General features: G+C 40.7%; 1 protein-coding gene across 1 annotated transcript in view; it reads right to left on the bottom strand.

Moving 5' to 3' along the window:
* Positions 1-19939: 19939 nt before the first annotated feature.
* The window catches only part of top2b (DNA topoisomerase II beta), a 162211-nt gene continuing 156448 nt past the window's right edge, over positions 19940-25702 (bottom strand). The window contains exon 36 of the mRNA XM_048607571.1: positions 19940-20445. Within this exon, the coding sequence (XP_048463528.1) occupies positions 20269-20445 (177 nt within the window). The 3' untranslated portion in view covers positions 19940-20268. The remainder of the gene's footprint in view (positions 20446-25702) is intronic.

The following is a 25702-nucleotide window of genomic DNA, read 5'->3' on the forward strand; positions in this document are numbered from 1 at the left end:
CTGTATTAACTTTCACAAATTTGCTGATAACAGCCAGCTCTGTCTTGACTCCTGTCTTGACACTTCCACTGTTGCTAAATTATCAGATTGTTCCTCTGACATCCAATACAGGAGTGGCGTGAAATTTTCTTTAATTAAACATGGAGAAGAAAGAAGTCATTGATTTCACTCGCTGCTCCACAATCTGTTCTCCAGCTACCTACGCTGTCCCTTTCCTTGGCAGCTGTCTGACACTAAACTAACCTGTTTATAATGTCAATGGCAGATTTAACCTCAAGAAGATGCGCCAACTACATATTATTATGTTTCATTATTAAAATTACCTGTTTCCACCTCAATTACATTGTCCAACTTTGGCTCCATCTCAGTGCATCTACTGCTGAACTCCTTATTCACACCTTTGTTATTTTACCCCATTCCAACATATTTCAGGCTGGTCTTCCAAATTCTACGCTTCTGAGGCGTTATGTGATCTGAAACCTTCGGGCCCATATCTTAACTCTCAGTACCTTAGTTCCCGAATTTCTTCTGTGTTTACTTAAATACTTTGACACACAATCAAACAACACCCAGATTTTACAATTCTCATCCTTGGTTTCAAATCCCTCCATGGCACCATCTGTCCCTATCTTTTTAATCTCCTCTGACCCTACAGTTCTTGGAGAGATTTGTACTCATTATTGTCGTTTTTTAATTCATTGGTGGGAAGAGGGCATTGCTGGCCAAGCCAGCATTTATTACCCATCCCTAATTGCCCAGAGGGCAGTTAAGAGTCAACCACATTGCTGCCGGTCTGGAGTCACATGTAGGCAAGACCAGGTAAGGATGACAGTTTCCTTCCTTAAAGGACATTAGTGAACCAGATGGATTTCTCTGACAGCCAACAATGGATTCATAGTCATCGTTAGACTCTCAATTCCAAATTTTTAAAAATTAAATTCGAATGCCACCATCTGCCGTGATGAGATTCAAACCCAGATCCCCACAGACATTACCTGGGTCCCTGGATTATGAGTCTAGCAATAATACCGCTAGGCCATCACCTCCCCCCATTGTGGGCACCATGACTGTAATTTCTCCACCACTGGTGACCATGCTTTCATTTGGAATTCCCTCCTACTGACAATATCTTGCCCTCCTCCTATAAGTCACCTTGGTCAGCTGATCTAAAGTCTCATATGACTCACTGATGTATTTTATTGTGAAATATTGCCGATCAGGTTGAGATTGCCATGAAGGATTCTCCTTCTTAATCTCCTCCTCTCCCCTGAGGCACGCTGACCCTCAGGTTAAACAACGACTAGTCATCTCTGTCTAATGAGAGACTGGTTATGGTGACTTTACCTAACTGGCCTTTACCTTACTCCTGCAAAGCACCTTGGCTGAATTTATTACATTAAACAGGCCATATAAATAAAACATTGTTGATCTTTTGGTTTGAAGCAAAGAATTCATTGACTTTTTTCAATTTCTCTTGATACTGAGTTAGATACAAAGTAAGCCCTACTAGAATCAGCTGTTAATGTGGGAACTTTAATATAGGAAGGCAATAATGCAAATCATTCTCACAGATGCTGGTAACTGGATGCACAGATTCAGATTCCAGTAATTTAAAAAAAAACTTCACTTGGACATATGTGTCGCTGGCTGGCCAGCATTTATTGCCCATCCCCAGCTGCCCTTGAGAAGGTGGTGGTGAGCTGCCTTCTTGAATCGCTGCAGTCCTCCTGTTGTGGGTTGACCCACAATGCTATTAGGGAGGGAATTCCAGGATTTTGACCCAGCCACAGTGATGGAAAGGTAATATATTTGCAAATCAGGATGGTGAGTGGGTTGGAGGCAAACTTGCAGGTGCTGGTATTCTCAGGTATCTGCTGCCCTTGTCCTTCAAGATGGATTTGGTCATGGGTTTGGAAGGTGCTCTCTGAGGATCTCTGGTGAATTTTTGCAGTGCATCTTGTAGATAGTACACACTGCTGCTACTGAACGTCAGTGGATGTTTGTGGATGTGGCGCCAATCAAATGGACTGCTTTATTCTGTTGGTGTCAAGTTTCTTGAGTGTTGTTGGAGCTGCATGTATCCAGGCAGGTGCTAAGTATTCCGTCACTTGTGCCTTGTAGATGGTGGACAGGCTTTGGGAAGTCAGGAAGTGAGTGACCCACTACAGTATTCCAAGCCTTTGACCTACTTTTGTAGCCGCTATGTTTATGTGGTGAGTACAGTTGAGTTTCTAGTCAATAGTAACTCACAAGCTGTTGATAGTGGGGGATTCAGTATTGATGACACCATTAAATGTCAAGGGGTGATGGTTAGAGTGTCTCTTAGTGGGGACAGTCATAGCCTGGCATTCGTGTGGTATGAATATCGTTTACCACTTGTCAGCCCAAGCCTGGTTATCATCCAGATCTTGTTGCATTTGAACGTGAACTGCCTCAGTATTTGAGGAGTTGTGAACGATGCTGAACATTGTGCAATCATTGATGTACATCCACATTTCTGACCTTACGATGGAGGGAAGGTCATTGATGAAGCAGCTGAAGATGGTTGGGCCTAGGACACTACCCTGAGATGTCCTGGAGCTGAGACGACTGACCTCCAACAATGCCAACTCAGTTCTGTGGAAGGGTCGCTGGACCTGAAGTGTTAGCTCTGAGTTCTCTCCACAGATGCTGACAGATGTGCTGAGCTTTTCCAGCAATTTCCGTATTGTTTCTGATTCCCAGCATTTGCAGTTCTCTCGGTTTTTATTTACAGTAATATATAGTTTAGACAACATAATTTGGAAAGTCTTGAGATGTAAGGTTTTAATCTGAGGCCTAAATTAGGTGTTCACACATTAACTTCCTGATGTTTTCTCCCAGTCAGTTCGGTAACTTGGTGTTTTTCTTCTTGAGAGACTGAGAGCACTCTCTACAGCCTATATTCAGTTCTGCAGTCTAAAATCCCTCTATCTTACTATGCCAAAGAAGCCCTTTGAAGTGCATTCCCTGTCTGCTCAGGGTTTGTTCCAGGACTAATAATTGTAGGCGAGCGTCCATCTCCAACCTGTGCAGGTTCTCATAATGGTATAATGAACAACAAGAGTGAGGGCCTTTCTATGCCTCTCAGTGCTGGCGATGGTAATGGAGTGGGTGTGTTACTGGTTTCATGACCTTTTGGGTGAAATGTTCATCTCAGTTCAGACCATAGACCATAGTTCAGACCAGTGCAGATAGAGACCATTTGACCCATCAAATCTGTACTAATCCTCCAAAGAGCACCCTACCCTATCCCCATAACCCTGCATTTCCACGGCTAACCCACTTGTCCTGCACATTCCCTGGATACAGGATAGGAGCGAATTACTGACGATGCTGGAATCTGTACGGAAAACATAAAATGCTGGAGATCACAGAGGGTCAGACAGCATCCATGGATAGAGAGCAAGCTAATGTTTCAAGTCTAGATGGCTCTTCATCAGAGCAGTGTGGAAAGGACAGCATTTAGCAATAGTGGGCGCACTGGAGTGCTAAGGGAGAGAGGTTGCTGATAGAGCAGATTAAGTGATTGGAATATGAGAATGGCAGAGTAATGGTGTGTCTAAACACCATGCAGGAGAGAACAGACAGTCCCACTGGAGTTGGCGGAGAGGGGAGAGGACATGGTGACAGAGAATGTAACAAGTAAAGCTAAAAGAAAGGGAAGGGATGGGAGTGAGTTCACAATCTGAAGGTGTTGAACTCAATATTAAGTGCAGTAGATTATAAAGTGCCTAGTCTGAAGATGAGATGTTGTTCCTCCAGTTTGCGCTGTGATTCACTGGAACATCCAGCTCGCATAGCGAGGACAGACAAGTGGGCGTGCAAGCAGGATGCTCTGTTAAAATGACCGGCTACAGTAAAGTCCAAGTCATGCTTGCACAAAGACTGAAGGTGTTCTATGGGGCAATTTAGCAGGCTATATTGTGTTTAGCCCCTGTTGGTTACAACAGACAGGTGATGCCTGTGGCCATGTAAATCACTATTTTCGGTCCATTTTTAAAACCATTTTAGTGGATGAAGGGATCAGATACCAACTCGTATGATAGAATTCAAAGATCAATAGTCCATATGGAATGGAGAAATGAAGCATACTAATGTGGGTAGAATTCTGACACATAAAAAATCTTGGGGCTTCAGGTAAGCAAATCATTGAGATTTGAAGAAACAGGTTCTGAGATTAATCCAAACTATCAATGGACTCGATAACCAGAATACAGTGACTGGAAATCATTCTTCAGCTATACTGAGGTCCTGAGGAAGTATCATCGGATCCGAAACATTAACTCCGATGTTTTCTTCACAGGTGCAGCCAGACCTGCTGAACTTTTCCAGCAACTTGTGTTTTTGTATACTGAGGTCTTGTTAGGCCACACCTGGGCTTGGGTTTGATGGCCCTCTGGCAGCAGGTTTGCAGATGGCGAGGCCTGTAAAATACCACGGGCACAATCATCGCTGCCTTTACCAGCAACAGAGAATTGTTAGGCAGCCTGCCCACATGTAAACAAATTGAGACCCTCAAAGGATATAGTTAATGGCTACTTAAGGGCCTCATCTAACTACTGCTCAAATTTACCCAGCAGAAGCCAGCAAAAAGAATCCAGGCGGGCAGCTCACACTGCGAGGTCTAGTGGCATCAGGGTGGTTAGCTCCTTGGAGGACCAATTCACCCAGGTGTCCCCCTCAATTCCAGTTCTCCCGCTCCTGGTCTGTCTACTTAAGTACCCTACTCCCATCACCACCTCTTATCAGGGTCTCCTGCCCTGTCCTGCCAAAATCCCTCTCCTCTTAATGTTTTTCTGTATCTATACAACACCTAACAATTTGGACTGGGTGCAGCCAATGTTCCGAAGCTCTGCTGGGACAGGGACCTACCGGCTGTGTGCTTGGTCAGCAGCTCTCAGAGGTTGGACATCTTGCTTGGATGAGAATGGAAGGCTCACCTTAAACCAATTAATGCTTTTTCAACCATTAAATGCTTGGGAGGAGAGGGAAGGATGGGGGGATGGTGATCTATCGGAGTGAGAGTAAGTGTTTCCTGAATTACTTTCCTGTGGGTGGACCCCTGTGCTCCTTAACATGCAGCCTCTGGAATACTGTGAACAGGCCGGAGCAGCGTACCTTAGGATGAATGTACTGGCTTCAGAGGTACTGCAGTGTAGCGTTACTAGACTCACATGTAGATTCCATGGGGAAAGCTAAGAGGAGAGATTAAACAAACTGAGGTTGTATTGCACATAACGTAGAAGATTAAGGAGCAATTTGATCAAAGCTTTCAAAATATTCAGGAGAACAGATCGTTTTTGATAATCTACCTTATTTCCATTAGTCAAGGAGCTTTGGACTGAATGTCCTTTATGTTGAGCTTTAAGCAAATATTGCTACCTGCACATTCAGCCTAGAGTACCTCAGGCTGTACATATACTGTCCATGAGGCTGCGTGTTCCTTATCACTAAGTCCGGCTCTTCAATTCCTCACATACATACTGTAACATCTCTTTATTCACATCCGTACATGGGTTCTCAAATGGAGTCTCCTAGTGTAGTGTCTCAGAGCTCTCTCTTCACACTTTCGTTCTAGGGCTGGAACCTCCTCTCTCACTGATGTCGGAGTCGTACCATCAGTTATGCCTTCAGGATTTTACGGTATAAAGAGATTCAGCCACAGATTTGACTACAATACATTTCCTTCCTCCAAATCTACATGTTGGAAACAGTTGTGCTCCCAGCACTGATCTCTGTGGAGCCCATGGTCACAGGTCACCAACCTTTAAAAAAGTCTTTATTCCCACCGCTGTTTCCTGCCTTCATTATGCCATAAAAAATTAAAGCTGGACTTTTCAGGAATGAAATTAGGAAATACTACCTAACAAAAATAGGTAGCTACAGAGATTGTGGATGCTTTGGTTATAACTTATCAAAAAATGCTGGATTCTGAAGAAGTCCCAGAGGATAGGAAACCCGCCAATGTGACACCCCTATTCAAAAAGGGTGGGAGGCAGAAAGCAGGTAAGCATAAGTCAATTAGCCTAATGGCTATTGTTGGGAAAGTATTGGAATTAATTATTAAGGAAGTAGTAGCAGAACATTTGGAAAATCATAATCTAATCTCACAGAGTCAGCATGGCATCATGAAAGAGAAATTTTGTCTGACTAATTTATGAGAGTTTTTCCAGGAAGTCTCAACCAGAGTGGATAGAGGGGAAACAATAGATGTGTTGCATTTGGGCTTTCAGAAGGCATTTGAGAATGTACCTCACAAAAGATTAAGATATAAGATAGCAGCCACAGTGTTGGAGGTAGTATGTTAGAATGGAAAGAAAATTAGTGAATGGTCAGGAAACAGTGAGTGGGGATAAGGGGCTCTTTTTCAGGTTGACAACCTGTGACCAGTGGGGTTCCACAGAGGTCAGTGCTGGGACCACAACTGTTTCCAATATATGTTAATGACTTGGAGGAAGGAAATGAATATACTGGAGCCAAATTTGCAGCTAACACAAAAATAGGTGGAAAGAAAGGTTGTCAGAGGGAAACAGTTTACAGAGAGATATTGATAGGTTAAGTAAGTGGACAAAAAATTGGCAAATGGAGTTTAATGTGGAAGATGTGAAGTTGTTCACTTTGGAAGGCAAAACAATAGAACAGAATATTATTTAAATGGAATAAAACTGCAGAAAGCTGCAACACAGAGGGACTTGGAGATAGAGACAACACAGTGTGGAGCTGGAGGAACACAGCAGGCCAGGCAGCATCAGAGGAGTAGGAAGCCCATTTCTGAAGAAAGGTCCCGACCTGAAACATCAACTTTCCTGCTCCTCTGATGCTGCCTGGCCTGTTGTGTTCCTTCAGCTCCACACTTTGCTATCTCTGACTCCAGCACCTGCAGTTCTTGCTATCTCTGAGGGACTTGGAGATACTTGTGCATGAAACACAGAAAGCTAGCCCACAGGTGCAGCAGGAAATCAGGAAGGCTCAGGGAATAGGGGACCTTATTTCAAGGGGATGAGAGTGTGAGTAGAGAGGTTTCACTCCAACTATACAAGGTGCCGGTGAGACCGTATCTTGAGTACTGAGAGCTGTTTTGGACCCCTTATTTAAAGAAAAATATTATTTAATTGGAGGCAGTTCAGAGAAGGTTCACGAAAATGATCCCTGTTGTGGAGGGATTTTCTTTTGAGCAAAAGCTAAACAAGTTGGGACTCTACTCATTGGAGGTTAGAAGAATGAGAGGTCATCTCATTGAAAAATGCACAACTCTTAAGGGGCTTGACAGGGTGAATACTGAGAGGATGTTTCCCCTTATGGGAAAGTCTAGGACCAGTCTAGGGCAGAGCCCTTGTGTATATTTAAGACTGAGATAGATTGATTCTTGAACAATAGATGAAAGGGCAGGAAAGTGGGCGTGAGGAGTGTCAGATCAGCCATGATCCTATTGAATTATGCAGCAGGCTCAAAGGGCTGAATGGTGTACTCCTGTTCCTATTTCTTAAATCTTAAAAACAGTGATATAAGTTTGGAACTAATTTCCACAATTAATTGTTAATTTTAAAATTGACTTGTTAAAACTGACTCACTGAAGTAAAGACAAACGTATGGGGTTTGGTCGCACATCCAACATGATCTTGCTGAATGGAGCAACAAGATCCAGGACTAGAACGGCCTACTCATGGCCCTATGGTCCTTTGATATTTTTTTTTAAATTGTCAAGTCAGCTGGGGAAGAACAGATCAACCTGTGTGAAATGTTTTCCATTAGAGAAAACAGATTTACTGCACAAGTAACGGTTCATTTTCTCCATGCCAGTTAAACTGTAATTTAGCTTGGATCTTTTCCACCATTGTTAAACTTATATTCGACTGTTCAATTAAACTCAAATAATCTGTGACCCCAGAGTAATACTGTAATGTTTAAAAATTAAACTGCTCCAAAATTACAGGCAATGTTTTATTGGTCAGTACCAACAGAAAGTTTCAATCGGGTGACCAATGGACAAATAAAGTACGTGTCACTATGTTAATTTAGCATCTTTGCAATAACACCCAGCACAACCATCACCTCCCTGACCATGCAGAAATCAAGATCTAAGACACACAATAGGAGTTCATAGTCCATGCTGCTTTAATAAGTTATTGGAAACTACAAGAAGTTTGTATATACTTCCATCTAATGGCAAGAATCAGTAATACTATTCTAGCTATTACCTGAAATCAAAGCGTGAAATTGTACTGGTGAAAGTCATTTTTTTAAACAAAATGAGGTTCATGTTCTTGGCTTGATCAGATGATATTGTTATGGACTTCTGATTCATGACCAGGGGCTCAAGACAAAATGGTAGGACCAAGGCCACACTTGCACAGAATGTAGGCGTTCAGTGAAACAGTCGACAATTGATTCGATGTAGAGGAATTGCGGTGAATGCACTGTCTTTGGAAAAATGTGATATTGGGGCGGGAAGATTTTTCTGGGCTAGTGGTGCATCTTCTGCAGTTTTGTCAAAGATATCAAAATAGCAGCTGAAAGTAAGAGTAAAGTAAAATTTGCTTGACTTTGGAAAGTGAGTGGAAAGCCCAGGAAGAGAATAAATCGGTAGAAATAACAAGAAGGACTGCAAAGTTGGACACTTTCTTTGTTTCTTCATATTACTGCCTTTTTATTGTATGGTTTGGTTTGTTTTTCAGTATCTTAAGATGGTGCTGTCAGTGGTGACACCATACAACATTTTTCACTGTATTTTGTTACAAGATACACGGAAAATAAATCAAATCAAATTAAATCATATGTACTGTAGAAAATAACTTTTAGTTTTATAAATTGAAGTTTTAGGTATAGAAAAAGAGCATCTGTTTGAGAAACTGGATAAAGTTTCTCTGAAATAAATGCAAATTAAACCATCATAGAGTTTATATGTCCTAAAATGTTGGGGCCATGTTAACTTAAAAGTTTAACATCTAGAAAGTTAAGATCACAAAAGAGCAGGTAGCCTTGCTTAGCTAAAGAACAAGAGACAAATGCCTGCAATCCTTGCAGTCAGGGCAACTTAGAGACAAGTATTTTTCTGTTTTTGGAGTTAGAGATAAATTAATTTAAAAGCATTTCGTAAACATTCAAAGGTTATAATAGTGTTATAATCTATTTTGTGGAATGTGGATAGGGATTAATTTAAGTTTGACCTTCATGAGGGAAAGAAGTTGGAAAATTGTCTAGTTTGAAGCTTATACAAAAATCAAAGTGGTCTTCACCGAGTCTTGTGGTAAAAGGAAGCACGCAGCAGATTAGTGTGAAAGTACTGAGAAGGCAACCAGAAGAAAGGATAAGGCATTCACAGTTAAGAAACAGTAAATTAAAGCCTTAATTCTGAGAATAGTTGGAAGTGAGGAGAATTAGTTTCCAGTAGACTGTGGCAATTTTTGGGTGATCTCAACTGAAGTAAATAACTTTAAGATATCATTAAGCATAAGAGAATTCTTGCAGGAAGTAAGAAGTGAACTGAGAGCATAACATATGTAATTAAAGCCATATTGCTAAGTTAATAGTGTTTGTTTTGGTTGGCATAGTTCTATTGGTACAAGCGAGGTGTTCAGATTTCTTTTTAAGTGTTAATGGCCTTGAACCAGATTGTAACAAAATGCTGTTTCGTAACTATACTACACCTGTTTCACTGTTTTGGTGCTGTAAATAAACATATCTTTTTCTCGAAATTATATACATGTAATCATTCATTGTCATTGAACTATCAATGTCTAAACCATTTGTTTCTGTCCCACTCTGTCTGTTAGCTTTTCACTTAACTTTTTCCAAGTGTCCAATATGCACCTTTCAATAGGGTTACATTGCTAATGTAATCAATAGCTACCTTTACCTTTCTAAGGCTCATGAGAGAGGTTTAGATGTGACATGTTCTGCATTGTATGTGGGAATAGCTTTCAGAGCCTCGCTGTCAGGCAGTTGAATTTGGAAACTAACAACTGAAGTGGAGCACAGAGGAAGCAAGAGTTTGAGTTTGAGTTTGAGTGGGGAAGAAGGCAATGGAATATCGGAGTATCCAGTTGGTTGTCATACATCAATTGAACTTATAAGGTTACCATGAAAAATTAAAAATGAAAACTGTTTTACTGATAACACAATAAAGTAAGTGAGCTAATGCCGGTAAAATTTTGGAGCTAAATTAGCTATACATCTCCAGAAACAAAACTTGGGTTGAGAAGTGCGGCAGCTAAATATTTGTCTGCATTATCACTGTGTTAGAAAGAGGTAGTGGTGCATTGATAACATCAATGGCCCTGTAACCCAGAATCACAGACTGATGGTGTGGGGTCAAATCCCACCATTATAAATTATAGAATGTGGACTTAATAAAGATCTGGAATTAAATCTAGACCATTGTTAGTTGCCATAAAAATCAAGTTGATTCTCTTGTGCCATTTAGGAAAGGAAATCCTCTAAATCTAGTCCATTGTTAATTGCCATAAAAATCAAACTGATTCTCTTGTGCCCTTCAGAGAAGGAAATCCTTTCCTGGTCTGTCCACTTGTGACTCCAGACCCACAGAAATATAATTAACTCTTAACTGGCTTCTGAAATGACCAAAGAAGCCATTCTGCTCAAGTCAATTTGGAGTGGCAATAAGTCCTGGCCAAATCAGTGATACATACTTCCCCTGAATGGATTTTAAAAATGCAATTATTTTTGGGAATACATGTTTTCATGCAAGATAAATATCTTCTAATGGGGCCTGAGTTTGGGACATGGTTGTCTTGTTTCCAGTTGGAACTCTTCTCTGTCTGACATTGAAGGCCTAAAATCTTCCATTTTAATGAAGTGGGACACCTTCATTCAGCATGCTGCAATTCAAAAGGGAGACAAAAAGCAGGAAACTACAGATTAGTTAGCTTAGCATTGGTCATAGGAAAGATGTTAGAAGATATTACGTAAGACATTGTAGCAAGGCACAGGGAGAATTAGGAAAGTAATCAGGAAGAACCAACATGGTTTTTTTCATAATGGCGATCATTTCTAATCAACTTATGCAAGTTCTTTGAAGTGCTGTGGATAAAGGGAAACTGGTAGATATATTGCACTTAGATTTCTTGAAATCAGTTAGTAAGGTATCACATCAAAGGCTAATGAGGAAAATAAATGCTCACTGTAGGAAGGAGGACATTGGCATGAATTGACAGAAGAATGATTAGCACACAGGAAACAATAGGCATAAATTGGTCATTTTCTGGTTGGCAAGGTGCAATGAATAGTGTGCCATCGGGATCAGCATTGGAGCCTCAATGCTTTGTAACTTATATAAATGACTTTGATAAAGGGACCGGTTGTTTAGTTGCTATATTTGCCGACACCACAAACATAGGTGGAAAAGTAAGTTCTGAGGAGAATATAAGGAAACTGCAAAGGATACAGATAGGTTAAGTGAGTGAACAAAGTTCTGGCAAATTGAGTATAATGTGGAAAAATGCAAGATTCTCCATATAAGCAAGAAGATTAAACAAAGCATATTATTAAAATGATGAGGGATTGCAGTATTCTAACATGCAAAGGGATCTGCATATCCAAATCCACAAATGTTAACATGCAGATACAGCAAGTAATTAGGAAAACTAATAGAATGTGTCAAGACCATACCTTTGTTTTATTCTGCATGGTTGATTTGTCGACTGGAATAGAAAAGGAACTACCTTAAAAACTAAGGATCGTAGAAGGGATGCTGCATTTTTAAAAAGCAAAGTAACCACACCTATTTACATTGTTGCTTGTTCAAGCATTTGGGTGTGGGGGGTGCGTGGTGGCTTTTGATGGTTACTGAAGATGAGCTGAAGCCAGGAGTGAGTATAAAGGGAGATTTGACTGGCAACAAGAAACTGACTGACAATGGATCATTACTGTACAGACCAATGACAAAGGCTTTCTGCTCGTCAACAACTTTGTGATTGGCTCCCAGGTAGCTGGACAGTTTATGGGTCAGAAAAAGATAGTCAGAAACCTTCATATCTCTGAAAAGGGAGGCGGTATCCTTTCTCCGTAGTTAAATAAAACCCAAAGCCTGAAGAAAACCTATGTATTTTTCCTCATCAGCTGCTGCATTCAACCACTATCAGAGAATTGATACATTATGATCCAGTCACTTCATGCTAACTGCAAACAAGTCAAAGTGCCTGGAGAAGCAAGATTGAGAAGCAGCAACTCCTGGCAATTGAAAAGGATCATCTCAGTGAACGCTTTGGACAGGAGCCATCAAACAACCTCCTCGGTTTTCCCTCTGTCCATAACATTATATTTTTTCCCAATTGTCTGTACGTATGTGTAGGGAAAGTTTTATAAGGGGGTTAGAGTTTGAATGAAAGTTATATGTTGACAGTTCATAATTGTTCACCTGTGGCTAGGGCTTAATCATTTAGAGTCAGAGTCATACTACATAGAAGCAGACACTTTGGTCCAACTTGTCCATGCTGACCAGGTTTCCCAAGCTAAACTAGTCCCATATCCTTATAAATCTTTCCTATTCATGTATCTGTCCAGATGTCTTTCAAATGTTGTGACTGTACCTGTACCTACCACTTCCTCTGGCCATTCATTCAATATACGAACCACGCAGTGTGTGAAAAAGTTGCGCCTCAGGTCCTTTTTAAATCTTCCTCCTCTCACCTTAAAAATATGCCCCCTAGTTTTGAACTCCCCTACCCTAGGGAAAAGACCCTTGCTATTCACCTTATCTGTTCCCCTCATGATTTTATAAATCTTTATAATATCACCCCTCAACCTGCTACGCTCCAGTGAAAAAAGTCCCAACTTATCCAGTCTCTCCTTATAACTTAAGGTTCTTGCGAAGATTTGTAGTTCGCGGTGTGGATGAGGTTGTTGGCTTGCTCTCCGAGCTGGCTGGTTATCATACAGACGTTTTGTTACCATGCTAGGTAACATCATCAGAGCGGCCTCTGATGAAGCGATGTTGTTCCACTCCGCTTGGAATTTATATGATCCGGTCTGTTAAGTTGGGTTGTGTCATTTCTGATTCTGTTTTGCAAGGGTTTGTATATGGGATCTAATTCCACATGTTTGTTGATTGTATTATGGGTTAAAAACGAGGTCTGTAGGAATTCCCATGTGTGTCTGTGGTTGGCTTGAGTTAGGAATGGTCACACTGTCCCAGTTAAATTGATGGCCTTCATTGCACGGCAATGAGGGAAATATTGTCATGTCATTTTGCTGCTAACTGGTGTTCATGTATCCTGATGGCTACTTTCCTTCTGGTCTGGCTGATATAATGTTAGTTGCAGTCATTGCAAGGTATTTTGTAAACTATGCTGGTCCAGCATGTCATGGGTCTGGGATTTTTGGTCCTTGTGAGTGTTTATTGTAGTGTGGCTGTGGGTTGTGTGCTACCATGATTCCTAGTGGTCGCAGGAGTCACGTTGTCAGTTCTGATATGTTCTTCCTATGGAAAAGTGTGGCTAGTGTCTTGGGGTGTACTGTGTCCTCTTGGCTTTGTCTATCTAGTAGGCACCTGTGGATAAGAGGACACAGTACACCCCAAGACACTGGCGACACTGCCGACACTGCCCTATAACAAGAACATATCAGAACTGACAACAAGACTCCTATGATCACTAGGAATCATGGTAACACACAAACTCATCGCCATACTACGATAAACACTCACAAGGACTAAAGATCCCGTACCCATGACATGCAAGATCAACATAGTTTACAAAATATCTTGCAATGTCTGCAACTAACATTACATCGGTGAGACTGGAAGGAAACTAGCCATCAGGATACATGAACACCAGCTAGCAGCAAAATGACACAACAAACTTTCCCTCATCTCAGTGCACTCGGACAATGAAGGCCATCAATTTAACTGGGGCAATGTGACCATCTAGCTCAAGCCAACCACAGACACAGACAGGAATTCCTACAGACCTGGTTTTCAACCCGTAATACAATCAACAAACATGTAGAATTAGACCCCATATTCAAACCCTTGCAGAACAGAACCAGAAATGACACAATCCAACTTAACAGACCAGATCATATAAATTCCAAGTGGAGTAAAACAACATCGCTTCATTGGAGGCTACACTGAGGATGTTACCTAGCATGATAATGAAACATCTGTACAATAACCAGCCAGCTCAGCAAACAAGCCAACAACCTCTTCTTATAACTCAAATCCCCAGTCTCGGTAATGCCTTTGTAAATCTTTTCTGCACACTCTCCAATTTAATAAAATCCTTCCTGAGGCAGTTGTAACAAATAGTCATTGGTGTTGAGTAGTAAAACCTGTTCCATGCTTTTTCAGACCCAGGTTGACAAGGCAGGTAATTTGGGAATTTTGGATACTTTGGTAAAATCTGTAACTTTTGTGATGACTTCAGAAATAGTGACTTCATTTCCAGCATGTGACCCAGTGAGGCATGGCAAATGTCATGGAAACTGGAGGAGCAGCACCTCATATTCCACTTTGGAAGCCTATAACCTAATGGTCTCAATGTGGACTTTACTAACTTCAAAATCTCCCCACCCCTGGCCTCATCCCATGACCAAACCTCCCTCCCAGCCCCACCTCCTTGACCTGTCCGTCTTCTCTCCTGCCTATCTGCTCCTCCCTCCTCACTGACCAATCCCTACCACTACCTACCTACACTCACCTATCACCATCCCACCTACCTTCCCCAGCCCGACCCCCCTCTCTATTTATTTCAGAGCTCCCTTCCCCTCCCCCTTTCTGAAGAAACATCAGCTTTCCTGCTCCTCTGATGCTGCCTGGCCTGCTGTGTTCCTCCAGCTCCACACTGTGTTATCTTATGGAAAATGTCATTGTTTATTAAGGAGGGGATTGGAGTACAAAAGCTGGTGCAGACATGGCTGAATGGCACCATATTTATACAGGGCATTGATGAGTCCACAGATGGAGCATTGCTTCTTCGTCCTGGTCTCCTTACTGAAAGGAAGGCTGGAGCTATGATGGTCACATTGTCCCAGTTAAACTGATGGCCTTCATTGTCTGAATGCACTGACATGAGGGAAAGTTCATCATGTCGTTTTGCTGCTAGCTGGTGTTCTTATATTTATGAATAAATTTTAAAAATGTACAAGTCATCTTAGGAGTAAAGATCAGCTTGTATCTGTTGAAATTTAGAAGAGTAAGAGGCAATTTGATTGAAACATAAAATACTGTAGATTCTTAAAAGAATGGATAAGGAAAGGATGTTTCCTCTTGTAGGGAAATCTAGAACAAACAGTTATTGATTTTAAAAAATCATTTATTTAAAACGAAAGAGCTGATCACCGACTTCAGGAAGCATGGAGGAGGACACGACTCTACCTACATCAATGGAGCTGAGGTGGAGATGGTTGAGAGCATCAAGTTTCTAGGAGTGATGATCACCAACAATCTGTCCTGGATTGCCCACATTGATGCGATGGTCAAGTAGGCACAACCACACCTCTTCTTCCTCAGGAGGTTAAGAAAATTCAGCATGTCTATAAGGACTCTCATCAACTTTTATGATGCACAATAGAATGCTTTCTATCTGGATGCATCACAGCTTGGTATGGCAACTGCTCTGCCCAGGACTGTAAGAAACTACAGAAAGTTGTGAACACAGCCCAGTCCACCATGCAAGCCAGCTTTCCTTCCATTGGCTCCATCTACAATTCTCATTGCCTCAGAAAGGCAGCCAACATCATCAAAGACACATTCCACCCCGCTTATAATCTCTTCCGACCTCTTCTTTCAGGCAGAAGATTAAAAACAAACTTAAACACACATACCAACAGGTTAAAGAACAGCTTCTTCCCCACTGTTATTAGACTTCTGAAGGGACCTCTCAAATTTCAAATCTACCGTGAATCTTGCTTTTTGTGCATCTTCTCTGCAGCTGTAACTTTGTATTCCTCAGTCAGTTCAATAACCCTATGATCTTTGAATGGTATGATCTGCCTGTACTGCACGCAAAACAAAACTTGTAACTGTACCTAGGTACATGTGACAATAATAAATCAAATCAAAACACACATGGAAATTACTTTTCTTTGAGGGTCCCAATTCTTTGAACTCTCCTCCTCAAAAAACCACATCTCTGAATATTATCATTCTGATAAATCTGCACAGCACTCCATTTTGCAGCTATGTCATGGTAATACATTCCACTTTTCACCGTCGGACTTGAAATTGCACCGGCAATTCAATCAGATTTGTTCCTCATAGTCCATGAATTTGTACAAGGAATGGTTCAAACACCTCAGCTCGTCCTCCTGCTGTCTTGTTTTCTCATGTTTATTTCTCACTCCTGATTTAATTGTTTTACGTATTTTAATTTTTCCTTTAATGTATATTGCCTAAAGCAAAATTTCTGACGATTACTCTCATCCTTTTTAATTGTTTAGAATCTTTTCAATTACCTTTTCTACTTAAATTCCCAATTTTCATTTAAAAACCAATATTTATGCCCAAGTTATTTGGAAAAATAAAGTTAAAAACGTAAAATCAGTGAATTAGACACAGGAGGAAGCATAGGTATTCAACTTACCTGTGTAAAGCTCTATCTCTCTCTCTCTCAAATAAACATTTGACAGATTCAATATAAAATTGTGCAATAAAGTTATGCTGAAATTTAAATGTAAAGAAAGCCATCAGAGGAATTATACTTCATACATTACCATTTTCTCTAACAAGGGGAAGTATGACCACTTCAATTAAAATAAAATCAAGAGAATATATTTTGGTGCCTGAAACAATCTGTCCATAACTTATACTTTTGTGGCTTTGATTTTGATAGTTTTCCTGGAAGCCTTAGGGTTTATTTGTTATTTTGCCTTGGAATTGGAAATTTTTGGCAATTTCTCCTAGGTATTGCTCCCTCAAACACCACAGCCCAGATATTCTGATGGTCAGTTAGTCACTGGAACAGTGTAGATTGGGATTGTGTCTGGACCAAAGTACAATCTCAGATGCAGCAGACTCCTATACTCGTGAATTGGTCAGGATCTTGAAGATTCTGATAGGCAATTTCCCTGCATCTGTATTCCTCCAACAGAATCCATTAAAGTTGAGGCATTTAGAGGGTTCTGCTTCAGTTAAGCTAATAATTATCCAGGAAAGGTTAGAATATTGAAAACCTATTCTAATTTCTGGGTAATTACTGCATTGACTGTGCCGCCAACTCACCACTGAGTCAGAGATCATAGAGTCATACAGCATGGAAACAGACCCTTCGATCCAACCAGTCCATGCTAAGCATAATCCCAAACTAAACTAGTCCGACTTTCTTGCTTTTAGTCCATATCCTTACGAATGTTTCTTATTCATGTAGTTATCTAAATGTTTTTTAAACATTGTAACTGTACCCACAGGCCCACTACCTCGGAAAGTACATTCTACATACGAACCACTTGCTGTGCAAAAAAATTGCCCCTTGTATCTTTTTTAAATCTTTCTCCCTTCACTTTAAAAATGTGCCCCCTAGTCTTGAAATCCCCCACACTAGGGAAAAGACATCTGCCATTCACCTTATCTATATCCCTCATGATTTTATAAACATCAATGAAAGGTCACCCCTCAACCTCCTAGGAAAGAAATCTCAGCCTACACAGCCTCTTCCCATAACTCAGATCCACCAATCCTGGCAACATCTTGGTAAATCTCTTCTGCATCTTCTCCAATTTAATAATATCCTTCCTATAACAGGGTGATCAGAACTGGACACAGTATTCCAGAAGAGGCTTCACCAACATCCTGTACAAAAATAATATCCCAACTCCCTACTCAAAAGACCTGAACAATGAAGGCAAGTGTGCTAAATACTTTCTGATGCAGACTTCAAAGAATTAGGTGCCTGAACCTCTAGGGGTTTCTGTTCTACAACACTCTGAAGGCTGTATTTTTAATTGTAGTAGTCCTGCCCTTGTTTGTTTTGCCAAAATGCAATACCTCACAATTATCCAAATTAAACACCATCTGCCACTCTATAACTCATTGACTCAAATGATCAAAATTTCTTTGTATTCTTGGATAACCTTCTTCACGATCCACTTTACCGTTACTTGTGGTGCAACCCACAAACTTACTAACCAAGCCTGCCATATTCTCATCTAAATCATTTATACACATGGCATTTATACACATGGCAAACAAAAGTGACCCAGCACCAATCTCTGTGGAGCACCACTAGTCACAGGCCTCCAGTCCAAAAAAAAACCCTCTAATATCACTCCGTCTTCTGTCATTAAGCCAATTTTGTATCCAATTGGCAAGCTCATCCTAAATCCCATATGATCTAACTTTACTAAATACTCTACCATGCAGAATTTTGTCAAAGGCTTTACTAAAGTCAAGTAAACAATGTCTGCCACTCTGCCCTCATCAATTTTCTTGGTTATTGCCTCACAAGACTCAATCAAGTTTGGTAGATTTGATTTTCCTCGCAGAAACATGCTATCCCTGTTCATTCCTTGCCTCTTCAAATGCATATAAATCCTATCTCTCAAAATCACTTCCAACAACTTACCCACCACCAAAGTCTGACTCCCAGGTCTATAGTTTCCAGACTTCTCCATGTATCCCTTCTTAAACAAAGGCACAGCATTCTCCAGCCATTTGGCACCTCACCCATAGTTGTAGATGATACAAATATTTCTGCAAGGGCCCCTGCAATTTCTTCCTTATCTCATGCCACCCCACTCCACCAACCTTACCTTCCCTAACCCATTTTTACTCTTTGGACGGACAAACATCTCCAACTCAACATAATTTTGTCCATCCATTCTTTCCCAACCCTGGAACTTGACCTGGACCCAATCCATCCAAACCTCCTCACCTGGACACTTCTGCCACAACCACCTGAACACCCTTTTCTCTGCCAGATCCAACAACTCACATCTCACCAAACCAGACTGCTAATCCTCCAAAGCATTCCATCACTTAGCTGGCACTGTATCCACCTGGCATGCAAACCCCTTAACCAAGAGCAATCCTAAGCCAATACTTACCCACTTTCCTTTCATAGAAGCTGTTACAGTAGCTGGTTCTTCTGCTGAATATTAAAAAAAAAAATCACAAAATACAGCAACTACTGTTATGAAATGTTGGGTATGGTTTGACCTCCCAATTATCCTGCCCAATGGGGGAAATGTTGGATTTCAGGTGGGCTCTGTACTTCTGAAGGAGTCAGATTGGAATTGCTGGCTAATAATGTGGATTTCTGTCCTACTGCAAACACGCAAGTGTGAAGTCGCAATTTGACTGTGACAGCGACAGCCACTCCTCAGAATATCCTGGCCATGGTCAAAAACATTATTGCTAGTACCAAATCCTGTTCATCGATCACTCTTGCTTACTGACCCACATCACTGTTAAGCATCATTTTTGATGTTAAAATGTTAAAATTGCACATTCCTCCATGGCCTGGCCCCTCCCAGGTGTTGTATAAGGGGGAGACAAAGAGAGAGAGAAAATGGCATTGAGATAAAGTGTCAGCTATAATCATATTGAATGCTGGAGCACATTTGATACATCAAATGGCCTATTGTTGCTCCTATTTCCTACAGTTCTCCTCATTTCTGCAATCCCTTCAAAGTCCTCCAAGATATCTGCACTCATCTAATCCTGGTTGACTGAACATCCCTGATTTTTAATTGTTTGATCATGAATGGTACTGTTTTTCACCGTCAAAGCCCGAAACCCTGGTACACCTTCCCTAAATCATCAAGTCCTTAGCACAGGATGTTTCATGTAAAACTGCATTTTATGATTGGGCTTTTGGCCATCTATACCAAGGTTATGTTATGTGGTTTGGTGTCTTTTTAAGTAATGGTTTTGTGAATTATGGTTTGATTACAGTAAACTTATATAAAGTACGTATTGTTCATGTCCATTTATTTATTCAATAGTAATGCAATCACTGCACAAAAGTCCATTTCTAAAAGTTTATTTCAAGATCATTTTTAAAAAAAAAGCGCATTCAGATTTGCAATTCTTTTTCACTTAAACAGTTAAAATGTGCTTTCAGCATTCTATTACATTTCTACAAGACTACTCAAAACAGACATGAATTTTGTAAGTAGTAAAAAAGTGAATAAAATTGCATGTACGCATGATAAAATGTTAAGAACATCTACACACAATAAAAACAGGTACAATTTCACAAAAACCGAGCCAAAATGTACAAAAGAACCAGATAGAAGAGACAAAAATAAAGAGACACAAGGTACATTATTTTGCTTCAATTTTTTTTAAAACAGTTAATCATACATATCATCGTCATAGTCATCTTCATCTGATTCTATAAAATATTTCACCTCTTTCTTAGCTCGGCCCAGCCTTGATTGAGATGCATCAGGATGCGTGCTTCGAACACCATCAACTGGCTCAAAATCATTTTCACCATCTTCCTCATCATATACTGACTTTTTAGATTTCTAGGGTTAAAATACATAATAATACTTAAAAGCAAATCAGAACTATTTTTAAGTTTAGTAAATTTGACAGATATAAAGAAAGTTGTTGCATGCATGAATCTAGATTCGAATGACAGTATTATGTTTGTTTTACTTTGCCAGTCACAGCAAATATCTCAAGTAGTACCCTTTTGAAAATAAACCATTGGACTGCTCTTGTAAGGTGAATTACATTTTCTTTCCCTTTTAATACAACATTATCTGCAAATTCTCCTGCTCTCATTTACAAGTCTGCTCTGCCCATACCTGCAGTTCTTTGACAGAACAGCAAGTATTAACATTTTGGATGTGGAGGTGCTGGTGTTGGACTGGGGTGGACAAAGTTAGAAATCACATGACACCAGGTTACAGTCCAATAGGTTTATTTGAAATCACAAGCTTTTGGAGTGCTGCTCCTTCGTCAGGTGAAGTGGAGGGACCTACCTATAAATCCCTCCACTTCAAGTGACAAAGGAGCAGCACTCCGAAAGCTTGTGACTTCAAATAAACCTGTTGGACTATAACCTAGTGTCGTGTAACTTCTAAAATTTTGGAAGTTAACATGAGACAAGTACATAATAGAATGACAAAAGGAAATTCCAAGCAGCATTGAAGAAAGTTTTAAGAACCTATTTGTATATATTTGTCATAAAACTTCATAAAATCTAATAACCTGTATGCAGCTTAAAACTTGGGCCACTACCACTGCACCCCAAGACCCTTTCGAAAAATTGGACAGATATAAACTTTGTTCAATCAGTGTATACATAAACAAGGCTCGAATTGGAAGGTGCAAATTAGTGGGGAAACTGAAGGGTTTCTCCAGACAGTATTAAAAAACAAAAGCAAACCAGCATTGGCATGATAGGCTAAATGGTCTTGTTTCATATTGTAACGTCCTATATTTCTTTTCAGTGGAAATAATGAGATGATGGAAAAGGAATGTTTGTTTTGTGGTTTCCTATAATGTGATATGCATTCTATTTTTAGCAAAAATAAAGATTAGGATTCAACTACTACTATACCTGCATATCAAATATGATGAATTCAACAACAAATCAACACCTCATCAATACCTTCTGCCAAAGAGATCTAGCTCACAGCTTCAGGTACAAGAAACTTATGATCACTAAAAACACAAGCATTTAGACTGCACTTTCTAAGTGAGCAATTTTTTTCCAAAACAGCAGGGTATGCATGCAACTTGAAGCGATCACATTAATGATGCTAATCCCAGCTACATATGGATCATTAAATTTTAAAATAAAAAATTTCCATATGATTAATGAAAACAACTTCAATACTGCTTACAAATTTCTAACCATTTGTTAAAGGAGGTCTTTAGAGGTTCAAATAGCCAAACCTTAAACTTTTTGACTAAAAAAAAGTGTAATCTCAATTTGAAATGGACAGTAACACATCAAAAATTTACCTAGAACAACGTTGTGAAACATAGCAACTGATGGTGAATGGAGTATTGACTACCCAGACTCTCAACTGCCCTCTGAAATGCCCTAGCAAGTCACCTCAGTTGTATCAATCAATACAAAGTCTCAATAAAGAAATAAAACTGGATGGACCTAGGCTCCATAAATGACAACAGCAAAAACAGACCTGTTGACCATGCAAAGTCATCCTGACTAACATTTGGGGGCTGGTGCCAAAATTGGGAGAGCTGTCTCACAGACTAGTCAAGTAACAGCCTCATGTTGTCTGTGGGTACAATTCTGTCAGGAAGACTATATCCCAAACAACACCATCACCACCCCTGGATATGCCCTCTCCCAACAGGGCAGACCCAGTAGAAGTGGTGACACACTAATAGACAGTCGGGAGGGCGTTACCCCAGGAGTCCTCAACGTCGATTCTGGACCCCATGAAATCTCCAGGTATAAGGTTAAACATGGGCAAGAAAACGCCCTGTTGATCACTATGTACTGTCCTCCTCAAATGATGAATCAGTACTCCTCCATGTTGAGCAACACTTCGAGGAAGCACAAAGCAGGCAAGGGCGCAAATGTACTCCCGGTGGGGGATTTTTTAATATCCACCATGAAGAGTGGCTTGACAGCAGCATTACTGATCGAGTTGGTTGGGTGCTAAAGGATATAGATGCTGACTGGGTCCATGGCAGGTGGTGAGGGAACCATAGAGTCACATAGCACGGAAACAGTCCATTCGGTCCAACTTGTCCATAACAAGGAGGGAAAAACATATTTCACATCATTCTTAACAATCTGTCTACTGCAAATTCATCTGCCCATGACAGTATCGGTTAAGAGTGACCACCGCACAGTCCTTGTGGAGACAAAGTCCCACCGTCATATTGAGAATAACCTCCATTGTGTTGTGTGGCACTATCAACGTGCTAAATGGGACAGATTTTGAACAGATCCAGCAACTCCATACTGGGCATTCATGAGGCATTGTGGGCCATCAACAGCAGCAGAATTCCAGCAAAATCTGCAATTTCATGACCTGGCATATCTCCCCACTCAGCCATTACCATCCAAACAGGGGATTGACCTTGGTAGAATGGAGATTGCAGGAGGGTATGCCAAGAACAGCACCAAGCACGCCTAAAAATGAGGTGTCAACCTGATGAAGCTATCAAACAGGACTACCTGCATGGTAACTAGCATAAGCAGCAAATGATAGAGCAAAGTGATTCCACAACCAACAGACCAGATCTAAGCTCTTCAGTCATGAATGACAGTGGACAATTAAACAAATCACTGAAGGAGGAGGATTCACAGATATTCCCATGCTTAACAACTGAAGTGCAATTTATCAGTGCAAAAGATATGACTGAAGCATTCACAGCAACCTTCAGCCAGAAGTGCTGAATGGGTAATACATCTCGGTCTCCTGGAGTGGTCCCCAGCATCACAGATCCAAGTTTTCAGCCAATTTGATTCACTCCAGGTGATATCAAGAAATGGTTGGAGGTACTGGATACCGTGAAGGCTATGGGCCGTGACAACATTCTGGCAGTAGTACTGAAGATTTGAGCTCCAGATCTTGTTGCTTCCCTAACAAAGCTGTTCCAGTACAGTTACAATATTGGCATCTACCTGATGATATGGAAAATTGCCCAGGTATGTCCTGTACCAATCTCACTCAACCAATTACCACCCTATCAATCTACTCTCGATTATCAGTAAAGTGATGGAAGGTGTCATCAAAAATGCTGTCAAGCAGCACCTACTTAGCAGTACCCTGCTCAGTGATGCCCAATTTGAGTTTCAGAAGGACCTGACCTCATTACAGTCTGGGTTGACCATGGACAAAAGAGTTGAATTCCAGAGGCAAGGTGAGAGTTACAGCTCTTGACATCAAGGCTGCATTTGACTGAGTGTAGCGTCATGGAGCCCGCACAGAAACGTAATCAATGGGAATCGAGGGCAAACTCTCTGTTGGTTGGAGTCATACCTGGCACATAGGAAGGTGGTTCAAGTTGTTGGAGGTCAGTCATTTCAGTTCCAGGACATCTCTGCAGGAGTTGCTCAGGGTAGTATCGTAGGCCCAACCTCATGAGGTCAGAAGTAGGATGCTTGCCCAAGATTGCACACAATGTTCAGGACCATTTACAACTCCTCAGATACTGAAGGAGTCCATGGCAAAATGCAGCAATGGACAATACCCATGCACACAAATGTCAGGCAATGACCATCTCCAATAATGGACAATCTAACACAGTCCCCTGACATTCAAAGTCGATACCATTACTGAATTCCCAACTATCAACATCTTGGGGCTTACCCTTGACCAGAAACTCAACTGGACTCACCGTAAAAATACAGTAGCCACAAGAACAGGTCATAGGCTAGGAATACTGCAGCAAGTAACTCACCTCCTAACTCCCCAAAGACTGTCTACCATCTAGGACGCTTAAGCCAAGAGTGTGATGGAATACTTCCCATTTCTCTGGATGGATACAGCTCCAACAACACAGGAAGCCTGACGCCATCCAGGACAAAGCAGCCTACTTGATTGGCATCACACCAAAAGCATTCACTCTCTCCATCACCGACACTCAGTAGCAGTATCTACAAGATGCACTGCAGAAATTCACCAAAGATCCTTAGACAGCACTTTCAAACCCACAACCACTTCCATCTGGAAGGACAAGGGCAGCCGACACATGGGAACTCCATAATCCGCACACTACTCTACCAAGCCACTCAACATCCTGATGTGGAAATATATAGCCGTTCCTTCAGTGTCACTAGATCAAAATCTTGGAAAGCCATCCCTAAAGGAATTGTGGGTCTGCCTACAGAACATGAATGATGGTGGTTCAACAAGGCAGCTGTCCACCGACCTTCTCAAAGGCAACTAGGGACAGGCAATAAACACTGGCCAGACAGTAATGCCCATGTCCCATAAGTGAATTCTTAAAAAAAACTTGCGAACTGATGATGCAAATTCTCCATAATCAAAACTCATAGTTAATTCAAACAGCACTGCAGAAGCACGGGAATTAACATAAGCTGCAACATTAGCTACTGTATTTTCATCTAGAGAGTAACAATATATTTACTAATAGTTTTATGAATTGAATGGAAGCATTCCTCCACCCTGATTCCCATACTGAATGCAGTCAACCTGTAAATTGTCAATACAAGTCTTGAAGCAATGAGATTAATGCTAAGAGTGTTGTGAAAGCTATAACCACTGTTTAGTGTCTACGGAACACCTATTCTTAATTTGGTAAGTAATGCCTTTAGCACACAAATCCTAATATCCTGTTCATGAAGGAAGATAGATCAAGACATTTTGTAGCCCATTACGCAGCCAGCATCAGCATTAACTAACTTAAGCAAACAACCAAAAGTGATTTCCTACAGAGTCATCTCAAGGAGGGATTATTAATTTTGCATCAAGAACATATAGCTGACAAAGGGACCATTGCAGGCCTAGTTTTTTTATATATTATTCTTGGCCTGAGCATTTCTGCTTTCTCTTGCCTTTTTGTTGCTGCAATGAGCAATTTGGATCACTGTACAAAAATAATGAAAAGTACTATCACAAAGCATGTTAGATTAATATTGTTATCAGTGGGTACACGTACAAATGGCATTATAGGGCTTTTCACAATATTTCCCCCACTTAGCCCACTGTCTCTCTGGTAGCTATTTATTACAGAAATCCAAAACCAATCTTACTGCACTTCTCTCCCCAAGTCCCTATATCTTCAATTATTCATAAAAGGTGTGACAGATTGAACCAGAAATGA

The sequence above is a fragment of the Rhincodon typus genome, chromosome 2, assembly GCF_021869965.1.
Source record: "Rhincodon typus isolate 14 chromosome 2, sRhiTyp1.1, whole genome shotgun sequence".
Lineage (NCBI taxonomy): Eukaryota > Metazoa > Chordata > Chondrichthyes > Orectolobiformes > Rhincodontidae > Rhincodon > Rhincodon typus.